This window comes from Genypterus blacodes, unplaced genomic scaffold (genome assembly GCF_046128005.1).
Source record: "Genypterus blacodes isolate CSIRO-AG114 ecotype Tasmania unplaced genomic scaffold, CSIRO-AGI_Gbla_v1 ptg000133l_1, whole genome shotgun sequence".
Classification (NCBI taxonomy): Eukaryota; Metazoa; Chordata; class Actinopteri; order Ophidiiformes; family Ophidiidae; genus Genypterus; species Genypterus blacodes.
The window spans coordinates 3,765,091-3,784,243 of record NW_027466935.1 but is presented as its reverse complement, the minus strand read 5'-3'; the positions used below and the strand labels follow the sequence as shown (position 1 = coordinate 3,784,243).

The 19,153-nt window shown below is 42.1% G+C and overlaps 2 protein-coding genes across 2 annotated transcripts; both read left to right on the top strand.

Moving 5' to 3' along the window:
- Window positions 1-1,446: 1,446 nt before the first annotated feature.
- On the top strand, window positions 1,447-9,155 carry LOC143010990 (kinesin-like protein KIF2A). The gene is made up of 21 exons (XM_076163633.1): window positions 1,447-1,507; window positions 2,410-2,504; window positions 2,595-2,714; window positions 3,058-3,112; window positions 4,279-4,389; window positions 4,899-4,999; window positions 5,142-5,237; window positions 5,430-5,484; window positions 5,570-5,732; window positions 5,812-5,902; window positions 5,998-6,061; window positions 6,317-6,408; window positions 6,522-6,664; window positions 6,752-6,956; window positions 7,416-7,526; window positions 7,652-7,719; window positions 7,904-8,014; window positions 8,156-8,309; window positions 8,440-8,541; window positions 8,744-8,879; window positions 8,986-9,155. The coding sequence occupies exons 1-21, from the start codon at window positions 1,447-1,449 to the stop codon at window positions 9,069-9,071; spliced, it is 2,220 nt and encodes a 739-aa protein (XP_076019748.1). The 3' UTR covers window positions 9,072-9,155.
- A 4,339-nt stretch (window positions 9,156-13,494) lies between these two features.
- On the top strand, window positions 13,495-18,435 carry LOC143011248 (kinesin-like protein KIF2A). The gene is made up of 15 exons (XM_076164064.1): window positions 13,495-13,593; window positions 13,692-13,787; window positions 13,986-14,040; window positions 14,128-14,290; window positions 14,370-14,460; window positions 14,562-14,625; window positions 15,085-15,176; window positions 15,329-15,471; window positions 15,612-15,816; window positions 16,326-16,436; window positions 16,525-16,592; window positions 17,417-17,540; window positions 17,885-17,986; window positions 18,093-18,228; window positions 18,350-18,435. Exons 1-15 carry the CDS (start codon window positions 13,522-13,524, stop codon window positions 18,433-18,435), a joined length of 1,608 nt encoding a protein of 535 aa, XP_076020179.1. The 5' UTR covers window positions 13,495-13,521.
- The last annotated feature ends 718 nt before the right edge of the window (window positions 18,436-19,153 follow it).

Here is a 19,153-nt window from a genome sequence, read left to right as displayed (position 1 = left end):
CCTCAGGGAGAGGACAAACTGATAGGGAGAAAGGGGGACGTGGTTGGTGTTTGTGTATCTGTCTCTCTGTGAATGGATGTTTGTGTGGGGGCAGAGTGAGAGATGGAAGGTGTGGTGAGCGAGTGTTGACAATGAAAAAGCGAGAGAGGGGTAATGTGTGAATAAGTTGTGGCGAGAGAGAGGGAGAATCTTCATTCATCTTTGGGGATGGATGGTCGCTACACACACGGAGTGACAGCTACAGCTTAGGGCAGGCTTCATGGTGGTGGTGCATGAGTGGGCGAGTGGGGGTGCTGTGCCAGCCTGACAGATGTTTAGATGAGCCGCTGTGGGTGCATCTCAATGCTCTCAAGTTCCTTCCTTTTGTCTCTTTCTTCCTGCATTAGTGCAAATGTGGGAGCTTTGAATTATATATTAGTATTCCCCCCTAGTTATTACCTGTGAAAAACATTTAAGCCACATTAATTTTATATCATTTTGCTGCAAGTTAAAGTGTACATACTGAACACAAAGGACACTTTTAAAGGACTTTTCCACATATATTTGTGATATATCTCTTTGCATCAACTACTGGTATATGAGCTGGAATAATGCATTAGTTTAAAAGCCACATGCTTGTTTAAGGTGCATGACATTTACCCTGCATAGAATTAATCAAGTGTTCAGATTTAGTTTATATTGAATACATTTTGCCTTAGTTTAATTGCCATTTTTCTACTTTTCGTCTTGCGAATAAGAAACTACAGCGCAGCGATTTACAACACAAAAAGGAAACAGAGAGGAGTCGTCCATGTTGGGTTGCTGTGATAGCTCTCTGCTGCCATCTTGCGTTCAGTAGAGTCACATTTACAAGCAATTCTCTTCTGCAACTTCAGCACAAACCTCCAAGGCTGAACTTTCTTTTCTATTATATTAAAGATAGAGATAGACAAACACAAAGATATTACATTTAACTTTACTTGACTTTAATGGGTCGTTACACATAGTGTTACATCTTATAGTAATTTTAAAAAGTTTTGTTTGTAGATCATTTTATAGAGGAAATGCCTTAATTCATTTTAAAATGGAAAATTTATTTTGTTTACAGACATTATGCTAAAACAACAACAACCATCACGTTTGCAGTATGTCAACGTGGATTGGACCTAGAAATAAATAAATAAATAAATCATTGAAAAATAAAAAAATCCTTGTCCCAGCAAAATGCAACTTCATTATTTTTTTTAATCTGTTTTATGTCATTATTATTTAATTGTTTGTGAGTAATTTACTGTTGGACTCGGGTAGTGGCGGAGGGCGACATCCGCGCATGCGTACTGTCGAAACTCTATCTTTTCTCAGAGTAACGGTGACGTCACAGCTCCTGCAGTAACACAGTTCGGACGGGCTTGGCTTACGCGCACACGCGCACACGCACAGCAATCGCACAGATTTCTGTCGGCAGAGATGGCCGCTATTTTCGGGAAGATATTCGTCGGCATTTACGTGGAGATCAAACGGAGCGACGGTATGTTGCTATAGCTACACACACAGAGACAACAGACACACACACACGCACTCATCTCCGTCTGCCTGGTCCTGATGAGAGAAGATACCCCCTTTTTAAGAGCCTCCCTTTTAGAGTAACTTGGCTGTTTTTGCTAGCTAGCATCCTGTCAGAGCTTTTTCCTCTGGATGCTGTCTGGAAAACCGAGTGCCAAAGCTTTGAAACACACAAAATTCCCCCTTTGTCATGCTGCAGTGGCCTCGTCTGGTTCCGACATTGTCTGTGAGTCCGGTACACACGCACCGGTCCACCTGTACTGCCCGTGACTGTGGCTGACGTTCGCCGCAGATGTCACTCGCCCAGCCCGCTCATGTGTCTGCGTCGTAGCTAATCAAAACTTAGAGAAAACGACGAGATTTGTGCGCGAATATGAGCCGCATCATCCAACTGAACTCAGACCGATGATGGAGCCTCTCCCTTCTGTCCGCATTTTTGTGTCATCGGCCTCCAGGAAATAACGGATCATTAATGGGATTTATGTGAGCTGTTTGCTGTACAATCGCCAGTAATGCAGCAAATCAGTTGGTGTGGAATGGATGAATGAATGAATGAAGGACACGTGAAGTCAGTTCAAACATGGACCACACCCATTCATCCTCACTATAACCTAGTAAATGTTCACAATTTAAATTCTTTACTAGTTTAATTCTTGATATTTGTGTGTCCTATAGAATAAATATAGAAATACATGCTCAGATGTATATGAGGTTGAACACTAGCTCAGTGTTCACATGCATGGTTGATGTGGTGTGTGAATGTGGGTCAAGAAGCATAAACCCTATAGGCGACCCATCCCATGCAGCAGTGAGCAGGTCTTTAAAGCAACTCCTTACATTCTCTCTCTTCTCTATGTCCCTCTGCAGGTCGAATACACCAGGCAATGGTCACATCCCTGCATGAAGACAATGATAGTGTGACAGTAGAATGGATCGAGAATGGAGACACCAAAGGGAAAGAGGTACAGCTGCCTGGAGCACAGAGGTTTCTACTACCCAACTTAGTGTTTTCCTCTGCATATGTTGATTATGTTGTCTTGTTTCTGCCTCAGATTGATCTGGAAAGCGTCTTTGCACTGAATCCAGATGTTGTTCCAGATGAGGAGATACCACAGAGTCCTGAAGCTTCTCTTCCACCCTCCTCTGTTGCCAAAGCCAGTAAAGTCCCCAAGGTCTGCTTGTAACTGCTGTCAAAGATATTTTTCTCCTGAGTTTAAAGCTGACAGGGAACCTCTCTGTGTGTGTTTGCATGTTGTCCCCTGTTTAAACTGCCTGTTGCAAGTGTGAATAAGTTGGTCTGTGTGTGTGTGTGTGTGTGTGTGTGTGTGTGTGTGTGTGTGTGTGTGTGTGTGTCTCCATGGTGTTTCTTGCCTCTCACCTTAAGGCTCCAGCCCCCAGTGACCCTGAACAGGATAAGCAGGTGTAGAGCATTGGTGGATGGATGCTTTGTAAATATTAGGATTTGTGATTGGTGTTTATAGAATGATAGTTATGTTTAAATTCCCTTTTTTTCAGGCTAGACGAGCTACAGCGATACCGAAGGCTGACAACACTCCTCGGGAGAACAGAGGTATGTCCAGAAACCTACTGACCCAATATTTGAACCAGAGATAACGCAGGAGTGTTGACTTTTCATTACAGCAGTAGTATCTCCTATCCGGTTGAGATGTAATGCTTATTTACCCTCCACAGTCCACACAAGCAATATTTTCTCTGCATTTTCAGCAAATACCACATATGTGCAATCTGTTCTCCCATTACTCCAATACATTAGCCTGATTACATCTTGTATTAAAATCTCTGCGTCTGTATGTGTTATCTGGACTTGTATTACATTTACACCTTGCATTGAAACGTGTCCGTATCTGAATTCCTACATTGTGATCAGATGGTAGGTGGGTCATTACACTATTAAAGCCTGTGTCTCCTCCTTGCTCCACCATTAGCGTCCATGTTCAAGGGGCAACCTGTTGCTATAAGTGGCATCTTCATATTCAAAGTAATTTTAAGCACATTATCTGACAGAACATTTGATGGAAATTAAGTGGCGATAGAAAATGAATGTATGGATGCCACACAAACACAACAAGTCCTGGTGAAGTTGAGTTCAGAAAAGAAATATTTCTGAGTGCCAGTAGAGGTATGTGAGAATAAACAAGGCATGGAAGGAGGTCATGAAAATGTGCCCTCTGCATGTTTTTAACAACACCTGTGTATTAAATGCAGTAGGTCCAGGGGATTTGACCTAAAACTACACACAAAAAATGTTGCAGTTGCAAAGCTTCTCGTAGGTCGGAACCAAGGTGATGGATCTCCTGCCGGTGAGCCTAAGTCCACCACAAAGGAGAGGACAGGAGCACATGGCATGTCAGTGGACAGTAGTGATTCACTGCAAAGTATATAGGCCAGCAGATGCAGGAGTAGAATGGTTTGTGAAATAAAATCCCAGAAACGTAGACTATAAATCCAGGATGCCAGCATTATGTGGTCTTTGAGACTCCACAGTGCATTTGGCGAGCAAATTTGTACACACATGTGGTTGATGAATGAAGCCCTTTGTGGTAGGCTTGATTGTATTCTGAACTTGATTCATTTGCTCTTTGCATTAACATGTGCAAATTCTGCTCAACATAGGTTTTAAGGAGACCTGAACCAACTGTGTGTGTCTGTTTTGCCACATAGAAATGATCGATTGTTGTGTATTTTGCCCTTTTTTGTGGAATACAGCTGCAGCAGTAGGAACCACTCGGGCTCGTCCCAGCCAGCAGATCCAAGCTCCAGAACCTCCTCCACCAGCCATAGCACCCCAGCTTACAGCAAACCAGACCCTGTTACAGCAACAGAATGGTAACACACACATACACACACAGGTCAGGCTGGATTACAGTGAATTGTTGAGGAAGATTGAATTGATCATTTTTCTATGTACTATACGTATAGATTGCCTCCTAGACCAAAAACCTTTCCCCTTTATAGATCTGCGGCGTTGTATTTGTTGCTACGTGCAGCAGAGGCTCAACACAGTGATGTCATGCTCACACACAGCTGTGTCCGAGGGCATCAAAGGCTCTTTCACTGTTGTTCACCAGTTCACTTTCTAGACTCATACAAGGGTGTTTGTTGTGGCATTCTGCTATGACTGTTGGGGTGAAGATAAATGTTTTTGTATGCCCCCGATAAATCAAGTCCTCATATACATCCTAGAATTTGTTCATTTGTAAAGTCAAGTCAATTTATTTGTGTAGCCCAATATCACAAACAATTACTCAAAGTGGGCTTCGAAAGATGCAAAATAATTTTAAATTCGATTAGGTATGATTTGTAATATTGTTTTATCCATGTTGTTTGTTTCCCAGCGCGAAGGAAATCCAATTGTGTGAAAGAAGTGGAGAAACTACAGGAGAAAAGGGAGAAGAGACGACTACAACAGCAAGAACTCAGAGAGAAGAAAGCACAAGTAAGGGGCAGCAAGTACACACACTGATAGAAGAGGGATGCATAGTCTTCAATGTCCAGCCTTTCTTGTTATTATTTGTTATTTGTTATTATTTTTTTGTAACTTGATTAACATCACTTGATTATTTTGTGTGTCACTAAAGGAAGTGGATGCCACTCTGCCCAACTATGAGATCATGTGTATGATCACAGACTTCAGAGCCAGTCTGGACTACAGGCCACTAACCACTACTGATCTGGTGAGTCTGGTTTAGGTCCTTCCTTCCAGGGTCAATCCTCCATCAACCGTCGGAAGAGAGAGGACGAGTTAAAACAAACATCTTAGGAGAGCTTTTAAGATATCTTTGATTGAAAGATGTTTGTCTGAAAGAATCATCAGGGCTACAAAAACTGCAAAAAGTTACAATGTAACCATATTTTTGATGTTTCAGATTGACGAGCATAGAATCTGTGTATGTGTCCGTGCTCGCCCACTCAATAAAAAAGGTAAATGAATAGTTCATGGTTGTTTCTGTAGTTCCACTTGTGGTTTCAAAGTGGTAAAAATGTGGATTTTTGTGCATTTCTTTAGAGTTGACAGTTAAGGATTTGGATGTGATCACCATCCCCAGTAAGGATGTGGTAATGGTCCATGAGCCCAAGCAGAAGGTCGACCTTACCCGCTACCTGGAGAACCAAACTTTCCGATTTGACTACGCCTGTGATGAGAACTCCACCAATGAAATGGTCTACAGGTACAGTGACCATCAACACTTGTGCGTCCAGAACTGCAGCTGTAAAGATGTTTCTATTAACACACTCATTTGCTCCCAGGTTCACTGCACAGCCTTTAGTTGAAACTATTTTTGAGAGGGGAATGGCAACCTGTTTTGCATACGGGCAAACTGGAAGTGGGAAAACACATGTGAGTGTTTTATTTTGACTTTCTATGTCTGCATGAAGATCAGTGCATTCCTCAGTATTTGCCATATTAACTGTTGTCACTGATGTTTCCTTTAGACTATGGGAGGGGACTTTTCAGGAAAGAACCAGGACTGCTCTAAAGGGATCTACGCACTTTCTGGTTAGTATCTATAAGGGTTTGGCCCTGAGTGCCATTTTATGGCTTCTATAGACTGTATTCATCACCAATATCACTGCAGTTTTCAATAGCAATAGCAATTGAATAGCAATAGCAATACCCCCCACCCCCCAAGTCTGTTGTAGATTGTTTGTACTCCAGCAATAATAAACAAAGAAGTGTCCGAAAATGAAACAGCAGAATCCAGTAGGACTCATATTGATTTATTTGAGCCTCTGCTTTTCTTTCTTGGTGCAGCCAGAGACGTCTTTCTCATGCTGAAGAAGCCAGCCTACAAAAAGCTAGATCTCCAAGTGTTTGCCACATTTTTTGAGATTTACAGCGGCAAGGCAAGTAATAGAATAAAATAGTTTTATGATCCAATTCCATTTTTAGCATGCATGTTGTTTCTGACTATGTATGTCAGGTTATTGTTTTCCTTATGTGATTGCTTGTGTTAAAGGTGTTTGACCTGCTAAACCGCAAAGCCAAATTACGGGTCCTAGAGGATGGGAAGCAGCAGGTCCAGGTTGTGGGGCTGCAGGAGAAGGAAGTGAAAAACACAGACGATGTCCTCAAGCTCATCGAAGTGGGAAACAGCTGCAGGTAAACACAGAAGTCATGTGTAATGTGTTGGTCGCTGTGTCTCCCTCATTCCTTGTGTGTTTTAACCTGCATCTCTGTCTTCCTCAGGACCTCTGGTCAGACGTCGGCCAATGCCCACTCTTCTCGAAGCCACGCTGTTTTTCAGATTATTCTGCGTCGGCGGGGAAAGATGCATGGAAAGTTCTCACTTATTGACCTGGCAGGGAATGAGAGAGGCGCCGACACATCCAGCGCTGACCGCCAGACTCGCCTAGAAGGAGCCGAGATCAACAAGAGCCTGCTGGCACTCAAGGTCTCCCTCCCTCTCAGTGCATGAGATATCCTGAATGTAATGCTTGAACAGGTTTTCCACATGCAGACACACATTTGAACAATGATTTGCATAACTGCAAGTTATCCAGATAAGGAACGATGCTTGTTAATGCACGGTGTAAATGTAAAATAGACATATGAATTGCCTAAAATCCAATCAAAGATCAGGAAGAATGCAGATAATAATGATTTTTAATGTCATGGAAATAACATGTAAATGCAATTTCCAAGTTCTGGTGTCATTACCCAGATATCTGGATACTGATCACATTTTAATGTAAGGTTTTAAAGGTGCTTCTGGATTCTAGTTGGCTGATTTGACTCCGCAGCTGGTTGGTTTTCATCCAGCCTCTAATCTGCAGACTGTAGTGTGTATATTCAAACTGTTATTCCCTTCAGGTAAACACAGCCACTGATGATGTCTCCTGGTTTCCTGCAGGAGTGTATTCGAGCTCTGGGCCGAAACAAACCCCACACCCCATTTCGAGCCAGTAAATTAACCCAGGTGCTGAGGGACTCCTTCATCGGGGAAAACTCCCGAACATGCATGGTAATAGATCAGACACCCTGCAGATACTGTGGCCTCACTATGCACGAAAATAATGAAAATGTGTCATGGTAGCAGTTATAGTTTTCAAGTAGGCATGTGTGTAACTGTGATGATTCCTTTTACAGATCGCTACAATCTCTCCTGGAATGGCATCCTGTGAAAACACACTGAACACACTGAGATATGCAAACAGGTAAGACAGAGCAGAACTGATTAAATCTTTGCCAATGAATAATCACTGTTGACCCTGCACACTCTCTCATTTAACACCCATGCTTGTGAGAAATGGATGTGTTGACAGCAACTTGCTTTGATAATTAAAATGATGATGATGGACTCATTGTTTCAGCTGTGTTTTTGTATTTCTGTCTTCCCAGAGTAAAGGAGTTTGGAATCAGTCCCTCTGATATTCCTTTCTCCCAGAGTCGGAATGTAGGCGGCCGCTCTGAGCTCTCACCTACATTCGAGTATGAGTATATCACTACGTCTACGTCCACTAGCTCCCTCCCCAGTTCCCCTCTATGACACCTTACAACAACAACATATTATCAAGTCATAGCTTTCTTTTTTTGGATGGAGGTATCCATGGAGATTATTTTATTTGTATGCATCATTCTAACGGCACTGTGTGTTGTCAGGGTGCAAGCGCTCGCTGTGGACCCAACCGCAGTAATGGAGAACTGTCAGGGTGGACACCTGGACCAGCTGGAGGTGCTGGAGGCTCAGTGGGGCATGGGAAGCTCCCCACAGAGAGACGATCTTAAGCTGCTCTGTGAACAGAATGTAAGACGGACACATTCACACACTTACCTCTCGCTTTGCTCTATGTGTGTATAATTGTGCATAATTGTGCATATTAACTTAAAACATTAATTTGTCATTGGTCAATATTAATGTTGGTCACATTCTTTAGGAGGAAGAGGTTTCCCCACAGCTCTTTACTTTCCATGAGGCAGTTTCTCAGCTGGTGGAAATGGAGGAGCAGGTTCTGGAGGACCACAAGGCTGTGTTCCAGGTACAATAACATTCAGGAAGCTTTCCATGGGATCACTGAGTTGATTTTATTTGAGCACATACAGCTCAGAACCCATTGAAATGTGCAGAATATATGTAAAATTAATCTTTAGTAAAGGATCTGTTTTCATCCAGTGCTCTTAACTTGTGCTGTCAAGCTGTAGAGAAGAAAGAAGAGCTTATGTGCAGTGTGCTCTGTGCAGGAATCAATCCGCTGGCTGGAGGAGGAGAAGGTCCTTCTGGAAATGACTGATGAAGTGGACTACGACGTGGACTCATATGTCACTCAACTAGAACAAATCCTGGATCAAAAGGTTGACATTCTTGCTGAGCTAAGAGGTAAAGAATTTCTAAAACGTGCCAAAAATGTCTCCTACTAATCTCTCCTCCATCACCTGGAAATTGAACTTGTCTTCTCCACTGACTGTTATATTTCCTCCTTCAGATAAAGTGCGGTCTTTCCGTTCTGCACTCCAAGAAGAGGAGCAAGCCAGTCAACAAATCACGCCCAGGAGGCCCCGTGCACTATAGACGCATGCACGCACACGAGATTTGACGTTTCACTGTAATATTTGGTTATCAGATGTTTTCCCCAACCGAGCTGAAGACGTTCTAATCTGACTCATCTCGGAAAGAAGAAAGGTTCACCCCCTTTAAAAGAAATGGCTGGTTTAGCTCAGCTGGTTTTACTGTATAGTAATGTGTGTGAGTGTGAGTGTGTGTGTGTGTGGTCCTTGCACTGTACAAGCTCTCGTCGCTTCTGCTCCATTCATTCAGTCACAAACCAAAGGGCAGTCTCTCATCGCTCTACATCCTCCTGCCGAATATTCTGCGTGTGATGTGTTAACTTACAAGTGCTTCATAAAAAAGGGCAAAGGCTTATTTGTTTTGAATGGATTTCATGGAGGATTCTTACTTACTGACCGGTTTTATAAACCGCTGACGTCACCTTCTGCATTGCGCCTCATTTTTGAAGACTTTATCGTTCTCTCTCGTGTTCCAGGTCGTTGATGTTGTTTACTGTTAAGATGGGTTTGTGTGAGGAAGGGGAGTCACGCTTTCCTCACAGAACAGACTGCCAATTGTTTGATCGGTACACCTACCAGGAGTAATGCATAGTTTTTATTTCTTCTCTCAACGAGACGAGGCATCATGACAGAGGTGCAATTGGGCCTGAGGAAGTGGAACCAAATGAAGATGAAGAAGGCGCCGCAGTACTGCTGCCCTCTTCAGGTACAGAAGAAATCTCTCACCCTGTCTCTTGAATGTGAAACAAATAAACATGAACGTTAGAAAATGATGCAGCACCAAGTCACCTAACTTCAGATGGAGGTGGAAGGCAAACGTCATGATGGCAGCAGAACCTAATAGCTTCAGTTCAAGAGCCAATGTTACCTAGACTCAAAGACTCTAATGACACTAAGCAGTTCCTGGTGACTTTTGACCCTAGCTGGAGTCCATGGACAAAGAGGTGATCCTCAAGAAGTACGAAATCAATGTTGAGGTCTACTGCCAAAGAGTTCGAAATGCCACTGAAGGCGAGGGAGACCCAGCGGCACCTAAACAAACTACATTAAAAACTAAGCAACATGAAGGTGTTGATGTGTATAAAGTGTTGATTGCGACATAAAATAGAGGTGAAGAAATCCTGTTGTTTAGATTCATTTGACTTAATTTATGAGTTAGTAACAAATATTTGTACAAACAATGAATACAAAACACGTTAAAGGCAAAGGAGTGGGAAATAACACACATTTGACTTTTTATTTCTCTTTGTTTCTTTATTTTCATGTTGCATTTTGTGAATGGTTGAATCTAGGAGGGCCTACAAATAATTTTAATGTCTATTTAAAGAGCTTTGAGCCATTCAGTGGGGTAACTCCCCTTGGGCGCAGCTCCATGCATATCTTTAAACATGATTTCTCCAGTTAGTTTCTTTTTTTCAGCGATTTGTGATGTGATTCAGTACGTTTATTTATTGTTGTTTCTTGTTTTCTGTTACTTTGGTCTACTTTCGAGCACTCGGGTAGGTGCCGTTCCCTTAAAATAAATTATTTTGCACTCCACTCTGATATTCCTTCTTTGTTTTTAGCTCTCTTTACTTAGTGGCTGGTTGGCTTCCTTACAGTTGATCAAGGGAAACTTGATTCAGTAAATTGGCAATAAAATAATAATAATGGGACTAATAGCGTGAGTGAGTGTGCGCGTGCGTTTGTTTACGTCTCTGTGTTTGTCTTTCCTCTCGGCGCTCACGCGATTGGTCAAAAAGCAGTAATCCAAGGACCCGTGTGGCTATGCTGAGCTGCCCACTTAGCGCCTGTCCAAAAATCTCAACAAACCATTGCTTTTCAAATGTTTGTGTTTATATTACATTTAAGTCACATTGCCGATCGTTATTTTTTTACTGGGCAGGTGTACCGGTCTGGCACACGCTGTCATTTTATGAACGAGCGAGCGACTACGGTAGCTCGACAAAGGGGAGTTTAATGTGTATCAAAGCTTTAACACTCCGGTTTTCCACACAGCAGAGAAAAGAGAAAAGCTCTGACAGGATGCTGCAATCCGTGTAGTCTCTCATTAGTACCAGCAGTCAGACGGTGATGAGTGTGTGTGTCGGTCTCAGTGTGTTTAGCGAGCAAAATATCGTCGTTCCGTTTGATTTCCAAGTAAATCCCGATGGAAAATTTCCCGAAGACAGCGGTATCTCTGCTGACAGAAGTCCATGTATGTGAGCCCAGACGTCATTGGCCTATGACATATGTGGGGTCGGCCAGTACGTCATAAATACTGCTATGGCGTCAGATAACTTTATAAGGTCTCTGTACACACGCACACGTGGAGTTTTGTGTAACTTCTGCTCACATGTACACACACCTCTGTCTGCAGAGATGGCCGCTATTTTCGGGAGGATTTCCGTTGGTGTTTACGTGGAGATCAAACGGACCGATGGTATGGAGATAAACAAGCAGAGTACAACAAACATTTTATCTCCCATCTGTCTCTGTCTGGGAAACCGAATGTCAAAGCTTTGAAACCCATAAAACTCTTTCCTACAATATAGAAATACATGCTCAGTTGTATATGAGGCTGGCTCAGTTTGCACATTTTGAATGGCTGGTGTGTGAAGGTGGTTCAAGAACCATGAACCCTATAGGTGACCCATCCCATGCAGCAGTTCTCTAAAGCCCCTTACATACTCTCTCTATGTCCCTCTGCAGGACGAATACACAAGGCAATGGTCACATCCCTGCATGAAGACAATGATAGTGTGACAGTGGAATGGATCGAGAATGGAGACACCAAAGGGAAAGAGGTACAGCTGCCACGAGCACAGAGGTTTCTGCTACCCAACTTTCATCAGATACTTGAATACACTCCAAGTTCATTGCTTAAGTGACCTAATCAGGTTCAGCCTGACAGCTCAGCACAGAGATTACTTCTACAAAGTATTAAATGTAGTACTAAAACTAATTTCTATTTGATTTGACTTCTGTGCTGGTACCTCCATAATAGCAGTTTGATCCAGTTTGATCTGGCAGACTAAACTATCTCTTTGGACAGGGGGCACATTAATAGAATTGCTGTACAGTGTACGTATGTGTTTGTAGAGGCTTATTTTGCCTTGGTGGAGTAATGAGCTCTAATGACTGCTATTCTAGTTAATACTTAAATACTTGCACTAGCATGGCTATTAGTATACAAATGTCATACGTGTTATTTTTGCAGCATTTAGTGAATGTATCTGCATATGTTGGTTATCTTGTTTTTGCCTCAGATTGATCTGGAAACCGTTTTTACGCTGAATCCAGATGTTGCTCCAGATGAGGAGAGACCACAGACTCCTAAGACTCCTCTTCCACCCTCCTCAATTGCCAAAACCCGCAAGGTCCCCAAGGTCTGCTTGTAACTCACACATTTGTGTGTATTGGCTGGTTCTCTCTGTTTCTGCATGTATGTCTTTGTGGTGATCTGCTTTCCTCCCACCACCAATTACCAGTAGGTGTGAATGCACGTGTAAATAAGTTTGTCTTTCTTTCTTTCAGACCTGTAATCGAACCAGAACCTCTATGGTGTTTGTTGCTTCTCACCCAAAGGCTTTAGTCCCACATGACCCTGAACAGGATAAGCAGGTATTGAGCATTGGTGGATGGATGTTTTGTAAATATTATGATTTGTGTTCCCAGCATCATTACAACTATGATTTAATTCCCAATTTTCAGGCTAGAAAAGCTACAGCGATATCAAAGGCTGACAACACTCCTCGGGAGAATAGAGGTATGTCCAGTAAACCTACTGACACAATATTTGGACCTGAGATAGCTCAGAAGCGTTACTGAACCAACTGTCTGTTTTGCCCCATAGCAGTGATTGATTATTGTGTATTTTTCCCTTTCTTTTGGAATACAGCTGCAGGGGTGGGTTGCTGCAGCACTCGGGCTCGTACAGAACCACCTCCAGCAGCCATAGCACCTCAGCCGACAGTAAACCAGTCCCTGTTACAGCAACAGAATGGTAACACACACATTCACACATAGGTCAGGCTGGATTACTGTGACATTTAGAACACTAGAAATTACACAAAGTCATTGAAGAAGTCAGAAGTCTACTTTCTAGGGTCTCTAATGTTGATTATCTTTGAATTTTATTTTATTTTTATTTTCGTTTATTTTGAGGTTTCAGCAGGTTGTGGTCCAAAAAAGTTCAAAGACTGATTGAAGTGTGCTTGTCATGGCATTCTGCTATGGGATGAGGATATAAAAATTATGTATGCTACCTATGTAAAAATATATACACATTCTAGAATTTGTCAATTTCTATGCAGTTTTGTGTATCCAAATTTCAGGGCACATTTATCTTCACACTCAAAGTTGGTTTTGAAAGATGCACACTTATATTTAATTATATCAGTTACGAATTAGAATATTGTTTTATCCATTTTGTTTGTTTCCCAGCACGAAAGAAATCCAGCTGTGTGAAAGAGATGGAGAAACTACAGGAGAAAAGGGAGAAGAGACGACTACAACAGCAAGAACTCAGAGAGAAGAAAGCACAAGTAAGATGCTACTCTGATACTCTCATTAATCTATTCCATGTCAGTGCTCTCTTGTTATTATTGTGTAATCAACACATGATTCTTTTCTGTCACTGAAGGAAGTGGATGCCACTCTGCCTAACTATGAGATCATGTGTATGATCAGAGACTTCAGAGCCAGTCTGGACTACAGGCCACTAACCACTACTGATCTGGTGAGTCTGGTTTAGGTTCTTTCCTTCCTTTAGATTCTTCCGGGGTCACATCAACCCTATAAAGAGACACCTGACAGAGTAAATACAAACATTTCAGTAAAGTCAGTAAATCGCATCGAAAGATGTTTGTCTGGAAGAATCATCGGTATTACAAAAACAACAAAAACTTACCATGTATCCATTTCTTTCATGTTTCAGTTTGAGGAGCATAGAATCTGTGTATGTGTCCGTGCTCGCCCGCTCAATAAAAAAGGTAAATGGATAGTTCATAGAAGTCGCCGCAAAGTTCCCTTTGTGGGCTGTAAATGGTAAAAATGTGGATTTTTGCCGTTTTCGTTAGAGTTGACATTGAAGGATTTGAATGTGATCACCATCCCCAGTAAGGATGTGGTAATGGTCCATGAGCCCAAGCAGAAGGTCGACCTTACACGCTACCTGGAGAACCAAACTTTCAGATTTGACTGTGCTTTTGATGAGAACTCCACCAATGAAATGGTCTACAGGTACAGTGACCATCAACACTTGTGCGTTCAGAACTGCAGCTGTGAAGACGTTTCTATTAACACACTCATTTGCGCCCAGGTTCACTGCACAGCCTTTAGTTGAAACTATTTTTGAGAGAGGAATGGCAACCTGTTTTGCATACGGGCAAACTGGAAGTGGGAAAACACATGTGAGTGTATATGAACTTTGTAGAAGTTGCAAACTCAGCTGTCTGAATGTGCATTCCTCAGTATTTGCCATATTAACTGTTGTCACTGATGTTTCCTTTAGACTATGGGAGGGGATTTTTCAGGAAAGAGCCAGGATTGCTCTAAAGGGATCTACGCACTTTCTGGTTAGTATCTATAAGGGTTTGGCCTTGAGAACCATTTTATGGCTTTTAGTTTACTTTGTTTTCAGGTTTTCAGGATATACCAGATATATCAAATATCATATAACAAAATATCAGATGTGTTTTCCAAGCATCTTTATTGCAGAAAAGCCAACTTGAGGAATAAACTCAAATAAACAGTCAAGCTGTGTAACAGTATATCATTTATGACAATATGTACACATTCAACTGAAGATCTCAGAAATAGTAAGAGCTTACATTGTGTCATATGTCACTGCAAAGTGCTGCCTCTCCACTGATTTCTTGGATGTTTTCTTTCCACTTAAGTATCCACTGGACTCAGCCCCACCCACCATGCACTCTGCACTGATTGTACATTATGTGGATGTGTGACAGTTACATTTGATTTGCCAATCTGTTGTATTGATTTATTTGAGCCTCTGCTTTTCTTTCCCTGTGTAGCCAGAGACGTTTTTCTCATGCTGAAGAAGCCAGCCTACAAAAAGCTCGATCTCCAAGTGTTTGCCACATTTTTTGAGATTTACAGCGGCAAGGCAAGTGTCCTGAAACAAGTGTTAACTTATATCCAAAATTGTAATCAGGATATATGGCACAGGGAGCTTTTTCCAAATTTAGCATGGATGTGTTTTTTTCTTACTATGTATGTCAGGTTATTGTTTTCCTTATGTGATTGCTTGTGTTAAAGGTGTTTGACCTGCTAAACCACAAAGCCAAATTACGGGTCCTAGAGGATGGGAAGCAGCAGGTCCAGGTTGTGGGGCTGCAGGAGAGGGAGGTGAAATGCACAGACGAAGTTCTCAAACTCATCGAAGTGGGAAACAGCTGCAGGTAAACACAGAAGTCATGTGTAATGTGTTGGTTGCTGAATTTCTCAATTCTGGGATAAATAAAGGGTGTTTTTCTTCTTCTTCTCCTTCTTCTCCCTCATTCCTTGTGTGGTTTTACCTGCATCTCTCTGTCTTCCTCAGGACCTCTGGTCAGACGTCGGCCAATGCCCACTCTTCTCGAAGCCATGCTGTGTTTCAGATTATTCTGCGTCAGCGGGGAAAGATGCATGGAAAATTTTCACTTATTGACCTGGCAGGGAATGAGAGAGGCGCCGACACATCCAGCGCTGACCGCCAGACTCGCCTAGAAGGAGCAGAGATCAACAAGAGCCTGCTGGCACTCAAGGTCTCCCTATCTCTCAGTGCATTCAATATAATGTCATCCACATGCAGACACACATTTGAACAATGATTTGGTGGTGCTGGGGAATCTACTATGCAAGTTGTTGCCACTGATGGACATGGAGATTAGATTTTGTTTTACATAGTCTGTGTGCAGATATGCATGTTATCCAGATAACAACAAGATGCTTGTTAATGTATGGTGTGTGAATTGTAAAAACAAAATGGATGAAGCTCTTTCGTGAAGCAAGGAAGAAACACAGCCAATACTACTGAGATCCAATCAAAGTTCAGGAAGGATACAGATGTAAATGTAGTTTCCAACATTTGGTGTGATTATTCAGATAACCAATCCAGACACTGATCACATTTTAATGCAAGGTTTAATAGGGGCTTGTGTGAATGGACTGATTAGATCTCTGCAGGTGGTTGGTTTGCATATTCTCTAATCTGCAGCATGTAGCATGTACGTTGGTACACTGCCTCTGATCATGTCCCCCTGGTTTCCTGCAGGAGTGTATTCGAGCTCTGGGCCGAAACAAAGCCCACACCCCATTTCGAGCCAGTAAATTAACCCAGGTGCTGAGGGACTCCTTCATCGGAGAAAACTCCAGAACATGCATGGTAATAGATCAGTCACCCTGCAGATACTGTGGCCTCACTATTCAATAATGAAAATGTGTCATGGTAGCTGTGATGATTCCTTTTATAGATCGCTACAATCTCTCCTGGAATGGCATCCTGTGAAAACACACTGAACACACTGAGATATGCAAACAGGTAAGCGGAACTGATAAAATGTTTGCACAGGAGTAAACACTGTTGACTATGCACGCTCTCTCATTTACCACCCATGCTTGTGAGGAATGGATGTGTTGACAGTAACTGGCTACATGTACACCACAATCACCCTGAGGTCACAAGATGAAGAGTGATTTCCTGGGATGTGATGCTGCAAATCTTCACCTTTTATTCCATAACTGCATCTGCATAGAGTTAGGATGTCCTGATAAGGTTGTTTTAGCAACTGTCACATGTTTGATGTGTATATTTGATAACTAAAATGATGACGGACTCATTGTTTCAGCTGTGTTTTTGTATTTCTGTCTTTCCAGAGTAAAGGAGTTTGGAATCAGTCCCTCTGATATTCCTTTCTCCCAGAGTCGGAATGTAGGCGGCCGTGCTGAGCTCTCCCCTTCATATAAGTATGAGTATATCACTACTTCTCCCACGAGCTCTCGGCCCAGTTTGATGTCATTGCTTTCATTTTAGAACAATATATTACCCATCAACAACCGTCTTTTGCAGCTTCGTGGTTTCCCCGGTGATATTGGCATTAGTGTGACAATGGCTGCTCTATGTCATTTTCTCCCATTAATGTTGAATTATTTCTAACTAATTCTGTAGTAAGACATGGATAGAGTTATGCATAGAAACCATTTTTTGTAATCTGTTGTTCCATTAGTACACTTATGCAGATATGTTCTCTCCCCCTTGTAAGCTGCTGTCTATCCACTGCCTGCGCTGATGCTCATCAGATACCTCCACACTTACATTATGTGTACTGTAGCCTACATGGTTCTCACAGCACCGTGTGTTTTCAGGATGAAAGTGCTCTCTGTGGACCCAAACACAGCAATGAAGCATGGCCGGGCTGGACACCTCGATCAGTGGAGCATGGGGGGCTCCCCACTGACAGACGACCTCAAGCTGCTCTGTGAACAGAATGTAAGAGCAAAACACAAACATGTAACATGTAAACTCACAGGCTGAGAGCAGGAAGACACACACCATTCCCTCTCTAGTTCTAGGTCGCCTTATAGTTTGTTCAGAACATGTTAAGTCATGTTCACATCCAAAGTGTACCACTCCAGGTTTAACTTGGGACCACAGCAAGATTACGAAGTCTAGTTGTTTGGGTGCAGGCCTGAGTGTCATTGCTGTGTTCTGAACCAAACTTTGGGGCTGAAAGTTCCAGTGTTCAGCCACCCTTCCTGTTTAGAATGAAAAATACTGACGGTAGGATTGAAGTAACACTCATCTTAACCATAAATGTTTGTCACATTCTTTAGGAGGGAGAGGTTCCCCCACAGCTCTATAATTTCCACGAGGTTGTTTCTGAGCTGGTGGAAATGGAGGAGCAGGTTCTGGAGAACCACAAGGCTGTGTTCCAGGTACAGTAGAATAGAATAAAGGATCTGTTTACATTCAGTGCTCTTAACTTGTGCTGTGAAGCTGTAGAGAAGAAAGAAGAGCTAACATGCAGTGTGCTCTGTGTAGGAGTCGATCCGCTGGCTGGAGGAGGAGAAGGTCCTTCTGGAAATGACTGATGAAGTGGACTACAATGTTGACTCGTATGCCACACAACTAGAAGATATCCTGGATCAGAAGATGGACATTCTCGCTGAGCTAAGATGTAAAGACAGATATTTTAAAAATGTGCCAAAAGTTTAACAACATGTCTCCTCCCAATCTGTCCTACATCACCTTCAGACTGAACTTGTCTTCTCCGATAACTGTCATATTTTCTCTTTCAGATGAAGTGCGGTCTTTCCGTTGTGCACTCCAAAAAGAAGAGCAAGCCAGTCGACAAATGAACCCTAAGAGGGCCCGTGCAATATAGACGCATGCATGGCACAAGAGATTTGATGTTTCACCGTAATATTTTATTATCAGACTTGTTTTGAATGTTTTTGTTGTTCTTAGTCCTCATGTTCCAGGTCAAGGAGGACATTTTGAGATTATCTGGTTATCTGATGTTGTCTGCTGTTTTAAGGCGTTTAGTCAAGGAAAACAGGGAATACACTCCAATGGGAACACTATGATTTAATTATTTTGACAATGTTGAAATTCTTCAGAGCTGCTTGTGTTTTTGTTCCTGCACATTTCCTTCTTTATTCATGATATTTTACATATGGTCAGTTTATAAAGAACACTGAGTTACTGCATCAGTTTCCTGTATTTAATTATTTGTGGAAGCTTCTTGAATGTGTGTAATGGTGTTAGTATTCATACAGTATGAGGTCAGAAACAGAGTTAAACATTATTTGTAAAGAAAATAAAAAATACTGGAATACTTTGTGCTCATTTTGACAAAACATGGTGGAAATGTGAGTTATGGCCCAGAAACGAGATATTAGTCGCAGGGAATTTCAACATTTGTAACTTGTGTATACATTTAGTAGATAGTTAAAATTGAATGCAATTGATACATTCGATCGACTAGTAACGCCTTACTCTATGACGTATTTCCGGTTTCGGTTATCGAATAATACAATACACGTTCACACATTGCTTAAGCCAGAGGGCTACTTTCAAGCTTTTGTCATATAAGTGTCAAA